The 20,677-nt window shown below is 48.0% G+C and overlaps 1 protein-coding gene across 2 annotated transcripts in view; it reads right to left on the reverse strand.

Moving 5' to 3' along the window:
• Window positions 1-606: 606 nt before the first annotated feature.
• LOC121556598 (protein shisa-4) overlaps window positions 607-20,677 on the reverse strand; it is a 34,627-nt gene continuing 14,556 nt past the window's right edge. For both annotated transcript variants that reach the window (XM_041870480.2, XM_041870479.2), the window contains exons 3-5: window positions 16,930-17,054; window positions 4,603-4,854; window positions 607-946 (exon numbers count right to left, since the gene is read on the reverse strand). In XM_041870480.2, coding sequence (XP_041726414.1) covers window positions 723-946; window positions 4,603-4,854; window positions 16,930-17,054 — 601 coding nt within the window. In that variant the 3' untranslated portion in view covers window positions 607-722. The remainder of the gene's footprint in view (window positions 947-4,602; window positions 4,855-16,929; window positions 17,055-20,677) is intronic.

The following is a 20,677-nucleotide window of genomic DNA, read 5'->3' on the forward strand; positions in this document are numbered from 1 at the left end:
GTCAGTCTGTTTCTAGCCCCCAGTCAGTCAGTCTGTTTCTAGCCCCCCAGTCAGTCAGTCAGTCTGTTTCTAGCCCCCCAGTCAGTCAGTCAGTCTGTTTCTAGCCCCCATTCAGTCAGTCAGTCTGTTTCTAGCCCCCAGTCAGTCAGTCAGTCTGTTTCTAGCCCCCCATTCAGTCAGTCAGTCTGTTTCTAGCCCCCATTCAGTCAGTCAGTCTGTTTCTAGCCCCCATTCAGTCAGTCAGTCTGTTTCTAGCCCCCCATTCAGTCAGTCAGTCTGTTTCTAGCCCCCATTCAGTCAGTCAGTCTGTTTCTAGCCCCCATTCAGTCAGTCAGTCTGTTTCTAGCCCCCCATTCAGTCAGTCAGTCTGTTTCTAGCCCCCCATTCAGTCAGTCAGTCTGTTTCTAGCCCCCCAGTCAGTCAGTCAGTCTGTTTCTAGCCCCCCATTCAGTCAGTCGGTCTGTCTGTTTCTAGCCCCCCAGTCAGTCAGTCTGTCTGTTTCTAGCCCCCCAGTCAGTCAGTCTGTCTGTTTCTAGCCCCCCATTCAGTCAGTCAGTCTGTTTCTAGCCCCCCATTCAGTCAGTCAGTCTGTTTCTAGCCCCCCAGTCAGTCAGTCTGTCTGTTTCTAGCCCCCCATTCAGTCAGTCAGTCTGTTTCTAGCCCCCCAGTCAGTCAGTCAGTTTCTAGCCCACGAGAGCGAGAATGGGAGAGGTGGAGCTGCTTCAGTAGCCAGTCTTGGGAGGCTGGGGCTCCACGAAGGCAGGGTTGTAGGCAGGCTGGGCAGAGAGGAAGTTGGGCTGGGCAGAGAGGAAGTCGGGCTGGGCGGGTGGTGCACCAGGGTAGGCTGGCTGACACTGGGCTGGAGGCTGGAGAGGGTAGGATGGCTGTCCTGGACTGAACCCAGCCTGACTATAAGGCACTGGAATAGCAGGAGGATACGCTGGACCTGGTAGAGAGAGAGAGGACATTACACAGACCACACCAGACCCACTGAGAACACAGACCAGACCCGACCCACTGACAACACACCAGACCCGACCCACTGAGAACACACCAGACCAGACCAGACCCACTGACCCCACACCAGACCAGACTCACTGACACCACACCAGACCAGACCAGACCCACTGACACCACACCAGACTCACTGACACCACACCAGACCAGACCCACTAACACCACACCAGACCAGACCCACTGACACCACACCAGACCAGACCCACTGACACCAGACCAGACCAGACCCACTGACACCACACCAGACCAGACCCACTGACAACACACCAGACCAGACCCACTAACACCACACCAGACCAGACCAGACCCACTAACACCACACCAGACCAGACCCACTGACAACACACCACACCAGACCAGACCCACTGACACCAGACCAGACCAGACCCACTAACACCACACCAGACCAGACCCACTGACAACACACCAGACCAGACCCACTAACACCAGACCAGACCCACTAACACCACACCAGACCAGACCCACTGACACCAGACCAGACCAGACCCACTGACACCAGACCAGACCAGACCCACTAACACCACACCAGACCAGACCCACTGACAACACACCAGACCAGACCCACTGACAACACACCAGACCAGACCCACTGACACCACACCAGACCAGACCCACTGACACCAGACCAGACCAGACCCACTAACACCACACCAGACCAGACCCACTGACAACACACCAGACCAGACCCACTGACAACACACCAGACCAGACCCACTGACAACACACCAGACCCACTAACACCACACCAGACCAGACCCACTGACAACACACCAGACCAGACCCACTGACAACACACCAGACCAGACCCACTGACAACACACCAGACCAGACCAGACCCACTAACACCAGACCAGACCAGACCCACTGACAACACACCAGACCAGACCAGACCCACTAACACCACACCAGACCCACTAACACCACATCAGACCAGACCCACTGACAACACACCAGACCAGACCAGACCCACTAACACCACACCAGACCAGACCCACTGACAACACACCAGACCAGAGGTGTTTTTTGGGCAGGTAGTCAAATAAGGACCTGGTAGAGAGAGAGAGAGGACAACACACCAGACCAGACCCACTGACACCACACCAGACCAGACCAGACCCACTGACACCACACCAGACCAGACCCACTAACACCACACCAGACCAGACCCACTGACAACACACCAGACCAGACCAGACCCACTAACACCAGACCAGACCCACTGACACCAGACCAGACCCACTAACACCACATCAGACCAGACCCACTGACCCCACACCAGACCAGACCCACTAACACCACATCAGACCAGACCCACTGACCCCACACCAGACCAGACCTACTAACACCAGACCAGACCCACTAACACCACATCAGACCAGACCCACTGACAACACACCAGACCCACTGACACCAGACCAGACCCACTGACACCAGACCAGACCCACTAACACCAGACCAGACCAGACCCACTAACACCAGACCAGACCAGACCCACTGACACCACACCAGACCAGACCCACTAACACCAGACCAGACCAGACCCACTAACACCACACCAGACCAGACCCACTGACACCACACCAGACCAGACCCACTAACACCACACCAGACCAGACCCACTGACACCACACCAGACCAGACCCACTAACACCACACCACACCAGACCCACTGACACCACACCAGACCAGACCCACTAACACCACACCAGACCACATCAGACCCACTGACACCACACCAGACCAGACCCACTAACACCACACCAGACCCACTGACACCACACCAGACCAGACCCACTAACACCACACCAGACCACATCAGACCCACTGACACCACACCAGACCAGACCCACTGACACCAGACCAGACCCACTGACACCAGACCAGACCAGACCCACTAACACCAGACCAGACCAGACCCACTAACACCACACCAGACCAGACCCACTGACACCACACCACACCAGACCAGACCCACTGACACCACACCAGACCAGACCAGACCCACTGACACCACACCAGACCAGACCCACTAACACCACACCAGACCAGACCCACTGACACCACACCACACCAGACCAGACCCACTGACACCACACCAGACCAGACCAGACCCACTGACACCACACCAGACCAGACCCACTAACACCACACCACACCAGACCCACTGACACCACACCAGACCAGACCCACTGACACCACACCACACCAGACCCACTAACAACACACCACACCAGACCAGACCCACTAACACCACACCAGACCACACCAGACCCACTGACACCACACCAGACCAGATCCACTAACACCACACCAGACCAGACCCACTGACACCACACCAGACCAGACCCACTGACACCACACCAGACCAGACCAGACCCACTGACACCACACCAGACCAGACCCACTAACACCACACCACACCAGACCCACTGACACCACACCACACCAGACCCACTAACACCACACCAGACCACACCAGACCCACTGACACCACACCAGACCAGACCCACTAACACCACACCAGACCAGACCCACTGACACCACACCAGACCAGACCAGACCCACTGACACCAGACCAGACCCACTAACACCACACCAGACCAGACCCACTGACACCACACCAGACCAGACCCACTGACACCACACCAGACCAGACCCACTAACACCACACCACACCAGACCCACTAACACCACACCACACCAGACCCACTAACACCACACCACACCAGACCCACTGACACCACACCAGACCAGACCCACTAACACCACACCAGACCACATCAGACCCACTGACACCACACCAAACCAGAGGTGTTTTTTCAGGTAGTCAAATAAGGAGCAATGCTTTGTCTGGAACCGTCAGGAACCGTCAGGAACCGTCAGGATTCTCATCTCTTCACTTTCCACCTACAACTAATACATTACTCCATAACTAAGTAATACTATCTGAAGTACATCTAAAGTAATACATTACTCCATAACTAAGTAATACTATCTGAAGTACATCTAAAGTAATCCATTACTCCATAACTAAGTAATACTATCTGAAGTAATCCATTACTCCATAACTAAGTAATACTATCTGAAGTACATCTAAAGTAATACATTACTCCATAACTAAGTAATACTATCTGAAGTACATCTAAAGTAATCCATTACTCCATAACTAAGTAATACTATCTGAAGTACATCTAAAGTAATACATTACTCCATAACTAAGTAATACTATCTGAAGTACATCTAAAGTAATACATTACTCCATAACTAAGTAATACTATCTGAAGTACATCTAAAGTAATCCATTACTCCATAACTAAGTAATACTATCTGAAGTACATCTAAAGTAATACATTACTCCATAACTAAGTAATACTATCTGAAGTACATCTAAAGTAATCCATTACTCCATAACTAAGTAATACTATCTGAAGTACATCTAATCTAACCCATCATGATCCTAACATGCCATTTTCTGTTGTAAAACGTTTTGCTTCGGTGTGCCCCACTGAACACGATTCTGATGACAACAGATTCTCCTCATGTCCTGTGTACTCTGACACTTACCAGTCTCTTGGTAAGGAGGGGGCGGTCCTGGCTGGAAGGGCTGTCCCTGGTAGCCTGGTGCTGTGGGTACGGGTTGGCCACCTCCATAGCCGGGCTGGACAGGCATGGGCTGGAAGGCTGGATACTGGGGAGCCCCCTGGTAGGGCTGGACGGGCTGCTGGGGGTACTGGGGAGCCCCCTGGTAGGGCTGGACGGGCTGCTGGGGGTACTGGGTATTCACCACCGTGGTGTGGGTGGTCGTGGCTATCACCGCTGGGGGGGGAGAGATATACACCAGGGGTAAACGAAATATGCAGATAGAAATACAATGAATAAACAGAGTTCCCTATTCTGACAGACAGACATCTGATCAGGTTGCTGGGGATATCACCACATCACACTATACAGTCGTGGTCAAAAAGTTGAGAGAATGACAAGTGTTGGTCTTCACAAAGTTCGCTGCTTCAGTGTTATGAGATATTTTTGTCAGATGTTACTATGGTATACTGAAGTATAATTACAAGCATTCCATAAGTGTCAAAAGGCTTTTATTGACAATGACATAAAGTTTATGCAAAGAGTCAATATTTGCAGTGTTGACCCTTCTTTTTCACGACCTCTGCAATCCGCGCTGGCATGCTGTCAATTAACTTCTGGGCCACATCCTGACTGACGGCAGCCCATTCTTGCATAATCAATGCTTGGAGTTTGTCAGAATTTGTGGGGTTTTGTTTGTCCACCCGCCTCTTGAGGATCGACAACAAGTTCTCAATGGCATTAAGGTCTGGGGAGTTTCCTGGCCATGGACCCAAAATGTCGATGTTTTGTTCCCCGAGCCACTTAGTTATCACTTTTGCCTTATGGCAAGGAGCTCCATCATGCTGGAAAAGGCATTGGTCGTCACCAAACTGTTCTTGGATGGTTGGGAGAAGTGGCTCTCGGAGGATGTGTTGGTACCATTCTTTATTCATGGCTGTGTTCTTAGGCAAAAATGTGAGTGAGCCCACTCCCTTGGCTGAGAAGCAACCCCACACATGAATGGTCTCAGGATGCTTTACTGTTGGTATGACACAGGACTGATGGTAGCGCTCACCTTGTCTTCTCCGGACAAGCTTTTTTCCGGATGCCCCAAACAATCGGAAAGGGGATTCATCAGAGAAAATGACTTTACCCCAGTCCTCAGCAGTCCAATCTCTGTGCCTTTTGCAGAATATCAGTCTATCCCTGATGTTTTTCCTGGAGAGAAGTGGCTTCTTTGCTGCCCTTCTTGACACCAGGCCATCCTCCAAAAGTATTCGCCTCACTGTGCGTGCAGATGCACTCACACCTGCCTGCTGCCATTCCTGAGCAAGCTCTGCACTGATGGTGCCCTGATCCCGCAGCTGAATCAACTTTAGGAGACGATCCTGGCGCTTGCTGGACTTTCTTGGGCGCCCTGACGCCTTTTTCACAACAATTGAACCTCTCTCCTTGAAGTTCTTGATGATCCGATAAATGGTTGATTTAGATGCAATCTTACTAGCAGCAATATCCTTGCCTGTGAAGCCCTTTTTGTGCAAAGCAATGATGACGGCATGTGTTTCCTTGCAGGTAACTATGGTTAACAGAGGAAGAACAATGATTTCAAGCACTACCCTCCTTTTAAAGCTTCCAGTCTGTTATTCTAACTCAATCAGCATGACAGTGATCTCCAGCCTTGTCCTCGTCAACACTCTCACCTGTGTTAACGAGAGAATCACTGACATGATGGCAGCTGGTCCTTTTGTGGCAGGGCTGAAATGCAGTGGAAATGTTTATTTGGGATTAAGTTCGTTTTCATGGCAAAGAGGGACTTTGCAATTAAATGCAATTCATCTGATCACTCTTCATGACATTCTGGAGTACAGTGAGGGAAAAAAGTATTTGATCCCCTGCTGATTTTGTACGTTTGCCCACTGACAAAGAAATGATCAGTCTATAATTTTAATTGTAGGTTTATTTGAACAGTGAGAGATAGAATAACAACAAAAAAATCCAGAAAAACACGTCAAAAATGTTATAAATTGATTTGCATTTTAATGAGGGAAATAAGTATTTGACCCCCTCTCAATCAGAAAGATTTCTGGCTCCCAGGTGTCTTTTATACAGGTAACGAGCTGAGATTAGGAGCACACTCTTAAAGGGAGTGCTCCTAATCTCAGTTTGTTACCTGTATAAAAGACACCTGTCCACAGAAGCAATCAATCAATCAGATTCCAAACTCTCCACCATGGCCAAGACCAAAGAGCTCTCCAAGGATGTCAGGGACAAGATTGTAGACCTACACAAGGCTGGAATGGGCTACAAGACCATCGCCAAGCAGCTTGGTGAGAAGGTGACAACAGTTGGTGCTATTATTCGCAAATGGAAGAAACACAAAATAACTGTCAATCTCCCTCGGCCTGGGGCTCCATGCAAGATCTCACCTCGTGGAGTTGCAATGATCATGAGAACGGTGAGGAATCAGCCCAGAACTACATGGGAGGATCTTGTCAATGATCTCAAGGCAGCTGGGACCATAGTCACCAAGAAAACAATTGGTAACACACTATGTCGTGAAGGACTGAAATCCTGCAGCGCCCGCAAGGTCCCCCTGCTCAAGAAAGCACATATACAGGGCCGTCTGAAGTTTGCCAATGAACATCTGAATGATTCAGAGAAGAACTGGGTGAAAAGTGTTGTGGTCAGATGAGACCAAAATGGAGCTCTTTGGCATCAACTCAACTCGCCGTGTTTGGAGGAGGAGGAATGCTGCCTATGACCCCAAGAACACCATCCCCACCGTCAAACATGGAGGTGGAAACATTATGCTTTGGGGGTGTTTTTCTGCTAAGGGTACAGGACAACTTCACCGCATCAAAGGGACGATGGACGGGGCCATGTACCATCAAATCTTGGGTGAGAACCTTCTTCCCTCAGCCAGGGCATTGAAAATGGGTCGTGGATGGGTATTCCAGCATGACAATGACCCAAAACACATGGCCAAGGCAACAAAGGAGTGGCTCAAGAAGAAGCACATTAAGGTCCTGGAGAAGCCTAGCCAGTCTCCAGACCTTAATCCCATAGAAAATCTGTGGATGGAGCTGAAGGTTCGAGTTGCCAAACGTCAGCCTCGAAACCTTAATGACTTGGAGAAGATCTGCAAAGAGGAGTGGGACAAAATCCCTCCTGAGATGTGTGCAAACCTGGTGGCCAACTACAAGAAACGTCTGACCTCTGTGATTGCCAACAAGGGTTTTGCCACCAAGTACTAAGTCATGTTTTGCAGAGGGGTCAAATACTTATTTCCCTCATTATAATGCAAATCAATTTATAACATTTTTGACATGCGTTTTTCTGGATATTTTTGTTGTTATTCTGTCTCTCACTGTTCAAATAAACCTACCATTAAAATTATAGACTGATCATGTCTTTGTCAGTGGGCAAACATACAAAATCAGCAGGGGATCAAATACTTTTTTCCCTCACTGTATATGCAAATTGCCATCATCAAAACTGAGGCAGCAGACTTTGTGAAAATTAGTATTTTTGTCATTCTCAAAACTTTTGACCACGACTGTACATCACATACAGGAAATGCATGTAGGGCTGGGCATGTTTCCATAACGGTTGTATAGGGTACCCTGGTATATTGGTATCGGGTACCCTGGTATATTGGCATCGGGTACCCTGGTATATTGGCATCGGGTACCCTGGTATATTGGCATCGGGTACCCTGGTATATTGGCATCGGGTACCCTGGTATATTGGCATCGGGTACCCTGGTATATTGGTATAGGGTACCCTGGTATATTGGTCTAGGGTACCCTGGTATACTGGCATCGGGTACCCTGGTATATTGGTATAGGGTACCCTGGTATATTGGCATCGGGTACCCTGGTATATTGGCATCGGGTACCCTGGTATATTGGTATCGGGTACCCTGGTATATTGGCATCGGGTACCCTGGTATATTGGCATCGGGTACCCTGGTATATTGGCATCGGGTACCCTGGTATATTGGCATCGGGTACCCTGGTATATTGGTATCGGGTACCCTGGTATCGAGTACCCTGGTATATTGGTCTAGGGTACCCTGGTATATTGGTCTAGGGTACCCTGGTATATTGGTCTAGGGTACCCTGGTATATTGGTCTAGGGTACCCTGGTATATTGGCATCGGGTACCCTGGTATATTGGCATCGGGTACCCTGGTATATTGGCATCGGGTACCCTGGTATATTGTATCGGGTACCCTGGTATATTGGCATCGGGTACCCTGGTATCGAGTACCCTGGTATATTGGTATAGGGTACCCTGGTATATTGGTCTAGGGTACCCTGGTATATTGGCATCGGGTACCCTGGTATATTGGTATAGGGTACCCTGGTATATTGGCATCGGGTACCCTGGTATATTGGTCTAGGGTACCCTGGTATATTGGCATCGGGTACCCTGGTATATTGGTATAGGGTACCCTGGTATATTGGCATCGGGTACCCTGGTATATTGGCATCGGGTACCCTGGTATATTGGTATAGGGTACCCTGGTATATTGGTCTAGGGTACCCTGGTATATTGGCATCGGGTACCCTGGTATATTGGTATAGGGTACCCTGGTATCGGGTACCCTGGTATATTGGCATTGGGTACCCTGGTATATTGGTATAGGGTACCCTGGTATATTGGTCTAGGGTACCCTGGTATATTGGCATCGGGTACCCTGGTATATTGGTATAGGGTACCCTGGTATCGAGTACCCTGGTATATTGGTCTAGGGTACCCTGGTATAGGGTACCCTGGTATATTGGCATCGGGTACCCTGGTATATTGGTATCGGGTACCCTGGTATATTGGTATCGGGTACCCTGGTATCGGGTACCCTGGTATATTGGTATCGGGTACCCTGGTATCGGGTACCCTGGTATATTGGTATCGGGTACCCTGGTATATTGGTATAGGGTACCCTGGTATATTGGTATAGGGTACCCTGGTATATTGGTATAGAGTACCCTGGTATATTGGTATAGGGTACCCTGGTATATTGGTATAGGGTACCCTGGTATATTGGTATAGGGTACCCTGGTATATTGGTATAGGGTACCCTGGTATATTGGTATAGGGTACCCTGGTATATTGGTATAGAGTACCCTGGTATATTGGTATAGGGTACCCTGGTATATTGGTATAGGGTACCCTGGTATATTGGTATAGGGTACCCTGGTATATTGGTATAGAGTACCCTGGTATATTGTTATAGGGTACCCTGGTATATTGGTATAGGGTACCCTGGTATATTGGTATCGGGTACCCTGGTATCGAGTACCCTGGTATATTGGCATCGGGTACCCTGGTATATTGGTATCGGGTACCCTGGTATCGAGTACCCTGGTATATTGGTATAGGGTACCCTGGTATATTGGCATCGGGTACCCTGGTATATTGGCATCGGGTACCCTGGTATATTGGCATCGGGTACCCTGGTATATTGGTATAGGGTACCCTGGTATATTGGCATCGGGTACCCTGGTATATTGGTATAGGGTACCCTGGTATATTGGCATCGGGTACCCTGGTATATTGGCATCGGGTACCCTGGTATCGAGTACCCTGGTATATTGGTATAGGGTACCCTGGTATATTGGTATAGGGTACCCTGGTATATTGGTATCGGGTACCCTGGTATATTGGTCTAGGGTACCCTGGTATATTGGCATCGGGTACCCTGGTATATTGGTATAGGGTACCCTGGTATATTGGCATCGGGTACCCTGGTATATTGGCATAGGGTACCCTGGTATATTGGCATCGGGTACCCTGGTATATTGGCATCGGGTACCCTGGTATATTGGTATAGGGTACCCTGGTATATTGGTCTAGGGTACCCTGGTATATTGGCATCGGGTACCCTGGTATATTGGTATAGGGTACCCTGGTATATTGGTATAGGGTACCCTGGTATATTGGTATAGGGTACCCTGGTATATTGGTCTAGGGTACCCTGGTATATTGGCATCGGGTACCCTGGTATATTGGTATAGGGTACCCTGGTATATTGGCATCGGGTACCCTGGTATATTGGCATCGGGTACCCTGGTATATTGGTATAGGGTACCCTGGTATATTGGTCTAGGGTACCCTGGTATATTGGTATAGGGTACCCTGGTATATTGGTATAGGGTACCCTGGTATATTGGTATAGGGTACCCTGGTATATTGGTCTAGGGTACCCTGGTATATTGGCATCGGGTACCCTGGTATATTGGTATAGGGTACCCTGGTATATTGGTATAGGGTACCCTGGTATATTGGTATCGGGTACCCTGGTATCGGGTACCCTGGTATATTGGTATCGGGTACCCTGGTATCGAGTACCCTGGTATATTGGTATAGGGTACCCTGGTATATTGGTATCGGGTACCCTGGTATCGAGTACCCTGGTATATTGGCATCGGGTACCCTGGTATATTGGTATCGGGTACCCTGGTATATTGGTATCGGGTACCCTGGTATCGAGTACCCTGGTATATTGGCATCGGGTACCCTGGTATATTGGTATCGGGTACCCTGGTATATTGGTATCGGGTACCCTGGTATCGAGTACCCTGGTATATTGGTATAGGGTACCCTGGTATATTGGTATCGGGTACCCTGGTATCGAGTACCCTGGTATATTGGTATAGGGTACCCTGGTATATTGGCATCGGGTACCCTGGTATATTGGCATCGGGTACCCTGGTATATTGGTATCGGGTACCCTGGTATCGAGTACCCTGGTATATTGGTATAGGGTACCCTGGTATATTGGTCTAGGGTACCCTGGTATATTGGCATCGGGTACCCTGGTATATTGGTATCGGGTACCCTGGTATCGAGTACCCTGGTATATTGGTATAGGGTACCCTGGTATATTGGCATCGAGTACCCTGGTATATTGGTATAGGGTACCCTGGTATATTGGCATCGGGTACCCTGGTATATTGGTATAGGGTACCCTGGTATATTGGCATCGGGTACCCTGGTATATTGGTATCGGGTACCCTGGTATATTGGTATCGGGTACCCTGGTATCGAGTACCCTGGTATATTGGTATAGGGTACCCTGGTATATTGGTATAGGGTACCCTGGTATATTGGTATCGGGTACCCTGGTATATTGGCATCGGGTACCCTGGTATATTGGCATCGGGTACCCTGGTATATTGGTATCGGGTACCCTGGTATCGAGTACCCTGGTATATTGGTATAGGGTACCCTGGTATATTGGTATCGGGTACCCTGGTATATTGGCATCGGGTACCCTGGTATATTGGCATCGGGTACCCTGGTATATTGGTATAGGGTACCCTGGTATATTGGCATCGGGTACCCTGGTATCGGGTACCCTGGTATATTGGTATCGGGTACCCTGGTATATTGGCATCGGGTACCCTGGTATATTGGCATCGGGTACCCTGGTATATTGGCATCGGGTACCCTGGTATATTGGCATTGGGTACCCTGGTATATTGGCATCGGGTACCCTGGTATATTGGCATCGGGTACCCTGGTATATTGGCAACGGGTACCCTGGTATATTGGCATCGGGTACCCTGGTATATTGGCATCGGGTACCCTGGTATATTGGCAACGGGTACCCTGGTATATTGGTATAGGGTACCCTGGTATATTGGTCTAGGGTACCCTGGTATATGGCATCGGGTACCCTGGTATATTGGTATAGGGTACCCTGGTATATTGGTATAGGGTACCCTGGTATATTGGTATAGGGTACCCTGGTATATTGGTCTAGGGTACCCTGGTATATTGGCATCGGGTACCCTGGTATATTGGTATAGGGTACCCTGGTATATTGGCATCGGGTACCCTGGTATATTGGCATCGGGTACCCTGGTATATTGGTATAGGGTACCCTGGTATATTGGTCTAGGGTACCCTGGTATATTGGTATAGGGTACCCTGGTATATTGGTATAGGGTACCCTGGTATATTGGTATAGGGTACCCTGGTATATTGGTCTAGGGTACCCTGGTATATTGGCATCGGGTACCCTGGTATATTGGTATAGGGTACCCTGGTATATTGGTATCGGGTACCCTGGTATCGGGTACCCTGGTATATTGGTATCGGGTACCCTGGTATCGAGTACCCTGGTATATTGGTATAGGGTACCCTGGTATATTGGTATCGGGTACCCTGGTATCGAGTACCCTGGTATATTGGCATCGGGTACCCTGGTATATTGGTATCGGGTACCCTGGTATATTGGTATCGGGTACCCTGGTATCGAGTACCCTGGTATATTGGCATCGGGTACCCTGGTATATTGGTATCGGGTACCCTGGTATATTGGTATCGGGTACCCTGGTATCGAGTACCCTGGTATATTGGTATAGGGTACCCTGGTATATTGGCATCGGGTACCCTGGTATATTGGCATCGGGTACCCTGGTATATTGGTATCGGGTACCCTGGTATCGAGTACCCTGGTATATTGGTATAGGGTACCCTGGTATATTGGTCTAGGGTACCCTGGTATATTGGCATCGGGTACCCTGGTATATTGGTATCGGGTACCCTGGTATCGAGTACCCTGGTATATTGGTATAGGGTACCCTGGTATATTGGCATCGAGTACCCTGGTATATTGGTATAGGGTACCCTGGTATATTGGCATCGGGTACCCTGGTATATTGGTATAGGGTACCCTGGTATATTGGCATCGGGTACCCCGGTATATTGGTATCAGGTACCCTGGTATATTGGTATCGGGTACCCTGGTATCGAGTACCCTGGTATATTGGTATAGGGTACCCTGGTATATTGGTATAGGGTACCCTGGTATATTGGTATCGGGTACCCTGGTATATTGGCATCGGGTACCCTGGTATATTGGCATCGGGTACCCTGGTATATTGGTATCGGGTACCCTGGTATCGAGTACCCTGGTATATTGGTATAGGGTACCCTGGTATATTGGTATCGGGTACCCTGGTATATTGGCATCGGGTACCCTGGTATATTGGCATCGGGTACCCTGGTATATTGGTATAGGGTACCCTGGTATATTGGCATCGGGTACCCTGGTATCGAGTACCCTGGTATTTTGGTATAGGGTACCCTGGTATATTGGCATCGGGTACCCTGGTATATTGGTATCGGGTACCCTGGTATATTGGTATCGGGTACCCTGGTATATTGGCATCGGGTACCCTGGTATATTGGCATCGGGTACCCTGGTATATTGGCATTGGGTACCCTGGTATATTGGCATCGGGTACCCTGGTATATTGGCATCGGGTACCCTGGTATATTGGCATCGGGTACCCTGGTATCGGGTATATTGGTATAGGGTACCCTGGTATATTGGCATCGGGTACCCTGGTATATTGGTCTAGGGTACCCTGGTATATTGGTCTAGGGTACCCTGGTATATTGGCATCGGGTACCCTGGTATATTGGCATCGGGTACCCTGGTATATTGGCATCGGGTACCCTGGTATATTGGCATCGGGTACCCTGGTATATTGGTATAGGGTACCCTGGTATATTGGCATCGGGTACCCTGGTATATTGGTATCGGGTACCCTGGTATATTGGTATAGGGTACCCTGGTATATTGGTATCGGGTACCCTGGTATATTGGTATAGGGTACCCTGGTATATTGGCATCGGGTACCCTGGTATATTGGCATAGGGTACCCTGGTATATTGGCATAGGGTACCCTGGTATATTGGCATCAGGTACCCTGGTATATTGGTATAGGGTACCCTGGTATATTGGCATCGGGTACCCTGTAAAGGTATACCTGGGTTGCTCTCAGGGTAGTTGAGAGCAAAGTAAAAATATTAGAAAAAAAACATTTAGGAATACATTTCAGAAAAGCAGGCTATTAGAGCCATTTGTTTGAAGCCACTACACAGACCTTTACACTCAGACAGTTCACATCTCCTTTGTTTGGTTCGCTAGTTCGATGAGAAGAGTCCCAGTGTGTTTTGAATACCTCAGTGTTAACCAGAGAGTAAAATCCTAAAATGTGTAGGCGGAAGCTGAGGGGTCGTCTGACAGATACAAGTCATACTCAGAGACAGGAGCTAGCTAGCAGAGAGGGTGTGTGTGTGTGTGTGTGTGTGTGTGTGGGTGTGGGTGTGGGTGTGGGTGTGGGTGTGGGTGTGGGTGTGTGTGGGTGGGTGTGTGTGTGTGTGTGTGTGTGTGTGTGTGTGGGCAGCAGCAACACAGCATGATGATCAGAAAGAGCGGTGAGAAACCCCAGTCAGCGCAGGATAGTTTTCAGAAGGATATCTGTGCCATAACACCACTGGCTAGTTTTCAGAAGGATATCTGTGCCATAACACCACTGGCTAGTTTTCAGAAGGATATCTGTGCCATAACACCACTGGGTAGTTTTCAGAAGGATATCTGTGCCATAACACCACTGGCTTACACACATTTATAGGGCGGGTTTATTTATACAAATGTTGCCAAACAACTGGTAACATTCCACTCTTACTCAATGCTGCCAGTTCCCAAATGTACATACACCATTCTAACTACCAATGTACCTACGCCAATCTTTGTGTTTGCGTTCCAAAATAAAAAAAAGGTTAAATAAATACACTCTTAGACTATACAAATGGTGATGTCATGTTTAATCATTCAGTTGAATGAATCAGAAATGTTCAGAAAATTTAACTATAAATCCGTGTTTTTTGCATGTTTAGCAATACAGAAATGATTTTGAGTTCTCTTTTCCAGAACTCAAAAAGAGGAAGATATGTTCTGTTCCTCTAAAAAGGTTAGGTTCCATCCAGTAGGTTTCTGTTCCATTGTAAGGAGGAAGTGGCTTACAGAATCAACCCTCGTGCCCCAGTCCAGGGAGAGCTGGGCCTGTCACTGTTTGACTGCTTCCCCAATGGCACTACTCCCTATGTAGTGCACTTGTTTTGACCAAGGTAGTGGACTACAAACGAAATAGGGTGCCATTTGGGACACGCCCCATCACCGCCTGCCGGCCGGGATCAACGTGGGAGCGGTCGACCCACTTCCTGTATCATCAAATCTAATTTATTCATAAAGCCCTTTTCACATCAGCGGATGTGCTTATACAGTCACAAAGTGCTTAAACAGAAGCCCAGCCTAAAACCCCAAACAGCAACCAATGCAGATGTAGAAGCACGGTGGCTAGGAACAACTCCCTAGAAAGGCAGGAACCTAGGAAGACACCTAGAGAGGAACCAGGCTCTGAGGGGTGGCCAGTCCTCTTCTGGCTGTGCCGGGTGGAGATTATAAGAGTACAGGGCAATTAAGGCCAGATCGTTCTTCAAGATGTTCTAACGTTCATAGATAGAGACAGAGAGAGAGAGAGAGAGAGAGTGAGAGCAAGACAGAGAGAGAGGGAGAGAGAGAGAGAGCAAGACAGAGAGAGAGATGGGAGAATTAGAGGGAGCATACTTAAGTTCACACAGGACACCAGATAAGAAAGGAGAATTATGTGGAGGCTGAGACGGGGGACGGACACAAACAAACCCTGTCCGACGATACAGACTGACCCTAGCCCCCGGCACATAGACTTTTGCATTATAGATACTGGAGGCTGAGACGGGGGGGACACTGGCCCCGTCCGACGATACCCCCTGGACAGGGCCAACCAGGCAGGATATAACCCCACCCACTTTGCCAAAGCACAGCCCCCACACCACCAGAGGGATATCAACAGACCACCAACCTACTACCCTGAGACAAGGCTGAGTATAGCCCAGGAAGATCTCCTCCACCACACGAGCCCGAGGGGACAATAAGGAGGCCTGCGTCTTGTGACCGTAGCGTACGTGTAGGTATGTACGGCAGGACCAAATCAGAGAGACAGGTAGGAGCAAGCCCATGTAATGCTTTGTAGGTTAGCAGTAAAACCTTGAAATCAGCCCTGGCCTTAACAGGAAGCCAGTGTAGAGAGGCTAGCACTGGAGTAATATGATCACATTTTTTTTGCTTCTAGTCAAGATTCTAGCAGCCGTGTTTAGCACTAACTGAACTTTATTTAGTGCTTTATCCGGGTAGCCGGAGAGTAGAGCATTGCAGTAGACTAATCTAGAAGTGACAAAAGCATGGATTAGTTTTTCTGCATATTTTTTGGACAAAAAGTTCCGATTTTTGCAATGTTACGAAGATGGAAAAAAGCTGCCCTTAAAATATTCTTGATATATTCGTCAAAAGAGAGATCAGGGTCCAGAGTAACGGCAAGCATAAGTTTAAAATTTTAAAATAAATTGCAGTAGCAATTACACTTTTTAAAATCTAAAAATCAGTCTTGGAGTAAACATGCTAGGATTCATGTTGTCAAGGAGACTTACGTCTGGGCTTCCGGCACATTTTGTACAAGCAGCAGCAGGGACACACGCAGCAACAGATGAAACTGATCATGATGATGACAGCTGCTGCGACCAATGACGAGATGGTCAACGTGTTCATACCGCCACTGGAATAGAGTGAGACATAACATCAGTCAGTGCATTCGGAAAGTATTCAAACCCCTTACTTTTTTCCAGATTTTGTTACGTTACAGCCTTATTAAAAAATGGATTAAAAACAAAATGTTCTTCATCAATCTACACACATTACCCCATAATGTCAAAGCGAAAATGTTTGAAATTTTAACACAAAAAAACAAAAAACAGAAATACCTTATTTACATAAGAATTCAGACCCTTTGCTATGAGACTCAAAATTTAGCTCAGGTGCATCCTGTTTCCATTGATCATCCTTGAGATGTTTCTACAACTTGGAGTCCACCTGTGGTCAATTCAATTGATTGGACATGATTTAGAAAAAGGCACACACCTGTCTATATAAGGTCCCACAGTTGACACTGCATGTCAGAGCAAAAACCAAGCAATGAGGTCGAAGGAATTGTCCAGAGTTCATCTGTGGAGATGGAAGAACCTTCCAGAAGGACAACAATCTCTGCAGCACTCCACCAATCAGGCCTTTATGGAAGAGTGGCCAGAAGGAAGCCACTCCTCAGTAAAAGGCACATGACAGCCCACTTGGAGTTTGCCAAAAGGTACCTAAAGACTCTCAGACCATGAGAAACAAGATACTCTGGTCTGATGAAACCAAGATTGAAGTCTTTGGCCTGAATGCCAAGCGTCACGTCTGGAGGAAACCTGGCATCATCCCTACGGTGAAGGATGGTGGTGGCAGCATCATGCTGTGGGGATGTTTTTCAGCAGCAGGGACTGGGGGACTAGTCAGGATTGTGGAAAAGATTAATGGAGCAAAGTACAGAGAGATCCTTGATGAAAACCTGCTCCAGAACGCTCAGGACCTCAGACTGGGGCAAAAGTTCACCTTCCAACAGGACAACGACCCTAAGCACACAGCCAAGACAATGCAGGAGTTGCTTCGGGACAAGTCTCTGAACGTCCTTGAGCGGCCCAGCCAGAGCCCGGACTTGAACCCGATCTAACATCTCTGGAGAGACCTGAAAATAGCTGTGCAGCGACGCTCCCCATCCAACCTGACAGAGCTTGAGAGGATCTGCAGAGAAGAAATGGGAGAAACTTCCCAAATACAGGTGTGCCAAGTTTGTAGCGTCACACCCAAGAAGACTCAAGGCTGTAATCACTGCCAAAGGTGCTTCAGAGTATTCACTAATACTTATGTACAGAGTCTGAACAACTAGTACAGTAGATCTTTGTATCAAAAACGCAGAACATACAGTGGGGAAAAAAAGTATTTAGTCAGCCACCAATTGTGCAAGTTCTCCCACTTAAAAAGATGAGAGAGGCCTGTAATTTTCATCATAGGTACACGTCAACTATGACAGACAAATTGAGAAAGAAAAATCCAGAAAATCACATTGTAGGATTTTTAATGAATTTATTTGCAAATTATGGTGGAAAATAAGTATTTGGTCACCTACAAACAAGCAAGATTTCTGGCTCTCACAAACCTGTAACTTCTTTTTTTAAGAGGCTCCTCTGTCCTCCACTCGTTCCTGTATTAATGGCACCTGTTTGAACTTGTTATCAGTATAAAAGACACCTGTCCACAACCTCAAACAGTCACACTCCAAACTCCACTATGGCCAAGACCAAAGAGCTGTCAAAGGACACCAGAAACAAAATTGTAGACCTGCACCAGGCTGGGAAGACTGAATCTGCAATAGGTAAGCAGCTTGGTTTGAAGAAATCAACTGTGGGAGCAATTATTAGGAAATGGAAGACATACAAGACCACTGATAATCTCCCTCGATCTGGGGCTCCACGCAAGATCTCACCCCGTGGGGTCAAAATGATCACAAGAACGGTGAGCAAAAATCCCAGAACCACACAGGGGGACCTAGTGAATGACCTGCAGAGAGCTGGGACCAAAGTAACAAAGCCTACCATCAGTAACACACTACGCCGCCAGGGACTCAAATCCTGCAGTGCCAGACGTGTCCCCCCTGCTTAAGCCAGTACATGTCCAGGCCCGTCTGAAGTTTGCTAGAGTGCATTTGGATGATCCAGAAGAGGATTGGGAGAATGTCATATGGTCAGATGAAACCAAAATAGAACTTTTTGGTAAAAAGTCAACTCGTCGTGTTTGGAGGACAAAGAATGCTGAGTTGCATCCAAAGAACACCATACCTACTGTGAAGCATGGGGGTGGAAACATCATGCTTTGGGGCTGTTTTTCTGCAAAGGGACCAGGATGACTGATCCGTGTAAAGGAAAAGAATGAATGGGGCCATGTATCGTGAGATTTTGAGTGAAAACCTCCTTCCATCAGCAAGGGCATTGAAGATGAAACGTGGCTGGGTCTTTCAGCATGACAATGATCCCAAACACACCGCCCGGGCAACGAAGGAGTGGCTTCGTAAGAAGCATTTCAAGGTCCTGGAGTGGCCTAGCCAGTCTCCAGATCTCAACCCCATAGAAAATCTTTGGAGGGAGTTGAAAGTCCGTGTTGCCCAGCGACAGCCCCAAAACATCACTGCTCTAGAGGAGATCTGCATGGAGGAATGGGCCAAAATACCTTGTGAAAACCTTGTGAAGACTTACAGAAAACGTTTGACCTGTGTCATTGCCAACAAAGGGTATATAACAAAGTATTGAGAAACTTTTGTTATTGACCAAATACTTATTTTCCACCATAATTTGCAAATAAATTCATAAAAAATCGTACAATGTGATTTTCTGGAAAAAATAATCTCATTTTGTCTGTCATAGTTGACGTGTACCTATGATGAAAATTACAGGCCTCTCTCATCTTTTGAAGTGGGAGAACTTGCACAATTGGTGGCTGACTAAATACTTTTTTCCCCACTGTAAATGTGATATTTCCGTTTTTTGCTAACATTTCTAAAAAACGTTTTTTTTGCTTAGTCATTATGGGGTCTTGTATGTCGAACTTGAAGCTCTATACCTGCTCCACTGCAGCCCCATCAATGTGGATGAAGTCGTGGGTGAACAGGGAGTACAGGAGGGGACTAAGCACACACCTGTGGGGCCCCTGTGTTAACAGTCAGCGTGGCAGAGGTGTTGTTGCCTACCCTCACCACCTGGGGGCGGCCCGTCAGGAAGTCCAGGATCCAGTTGCAGAGGGAGCTGTTCAGTCCCAGGGTCATCTGTGGGGTTGATGAGGGTGGTCTACGTGTGGTGTATTTTCTACTGAGGTTTTGACAGAGCCTACATGTTCTGCAAGGACGTTTCATTGCTGCACTGATCTGAACTGAGCTTGTATAATTGTGCTGGGCTGTTGTTGAGGTTGACACCATAACAGAATGTCTAATGAGGGGCTATTGTTGAGGTTGACACCACAACAGAATGTCTAATGAGGGGCTGTTGTTGAGGTTGACACCACAACAGAATGTCTAATGAGGGGCTGTTGTTGAGGTTGACACCACAACAGAATGTCTAATGAGGGGCTGTTGTTGAGGTTGACACCACAACAGAATGTCTAATGAGGGGCTGTTGTTGAGGTTGACACCACAACAGAATGTCTAACACAACCAGGCTATTGTTGAGGTTGACACCACAACAGAATGTCTAACACAGGGGTGTCAAACGTCCGGCCAGCGGGCCGGATCAGGCCCACAAACGGGTTTAATCCGGC

This window comes from Coregonus clupeaformis, unplaced genomic scaffold (genome assembly GCF_020615455.1).
Source record: "Coregonus clupeaformis isolate EN_2021a unplaced genomic scaffold, ASM2061545v1 scaf0006, whole genome shotgun sequence".
Lineage (NCBI taxonomy): Eukaryota > Metazoa > Chordata > Actinopteri > Salmoniformes > Salmonidae > Coregonus > Coregonus clupeaformis.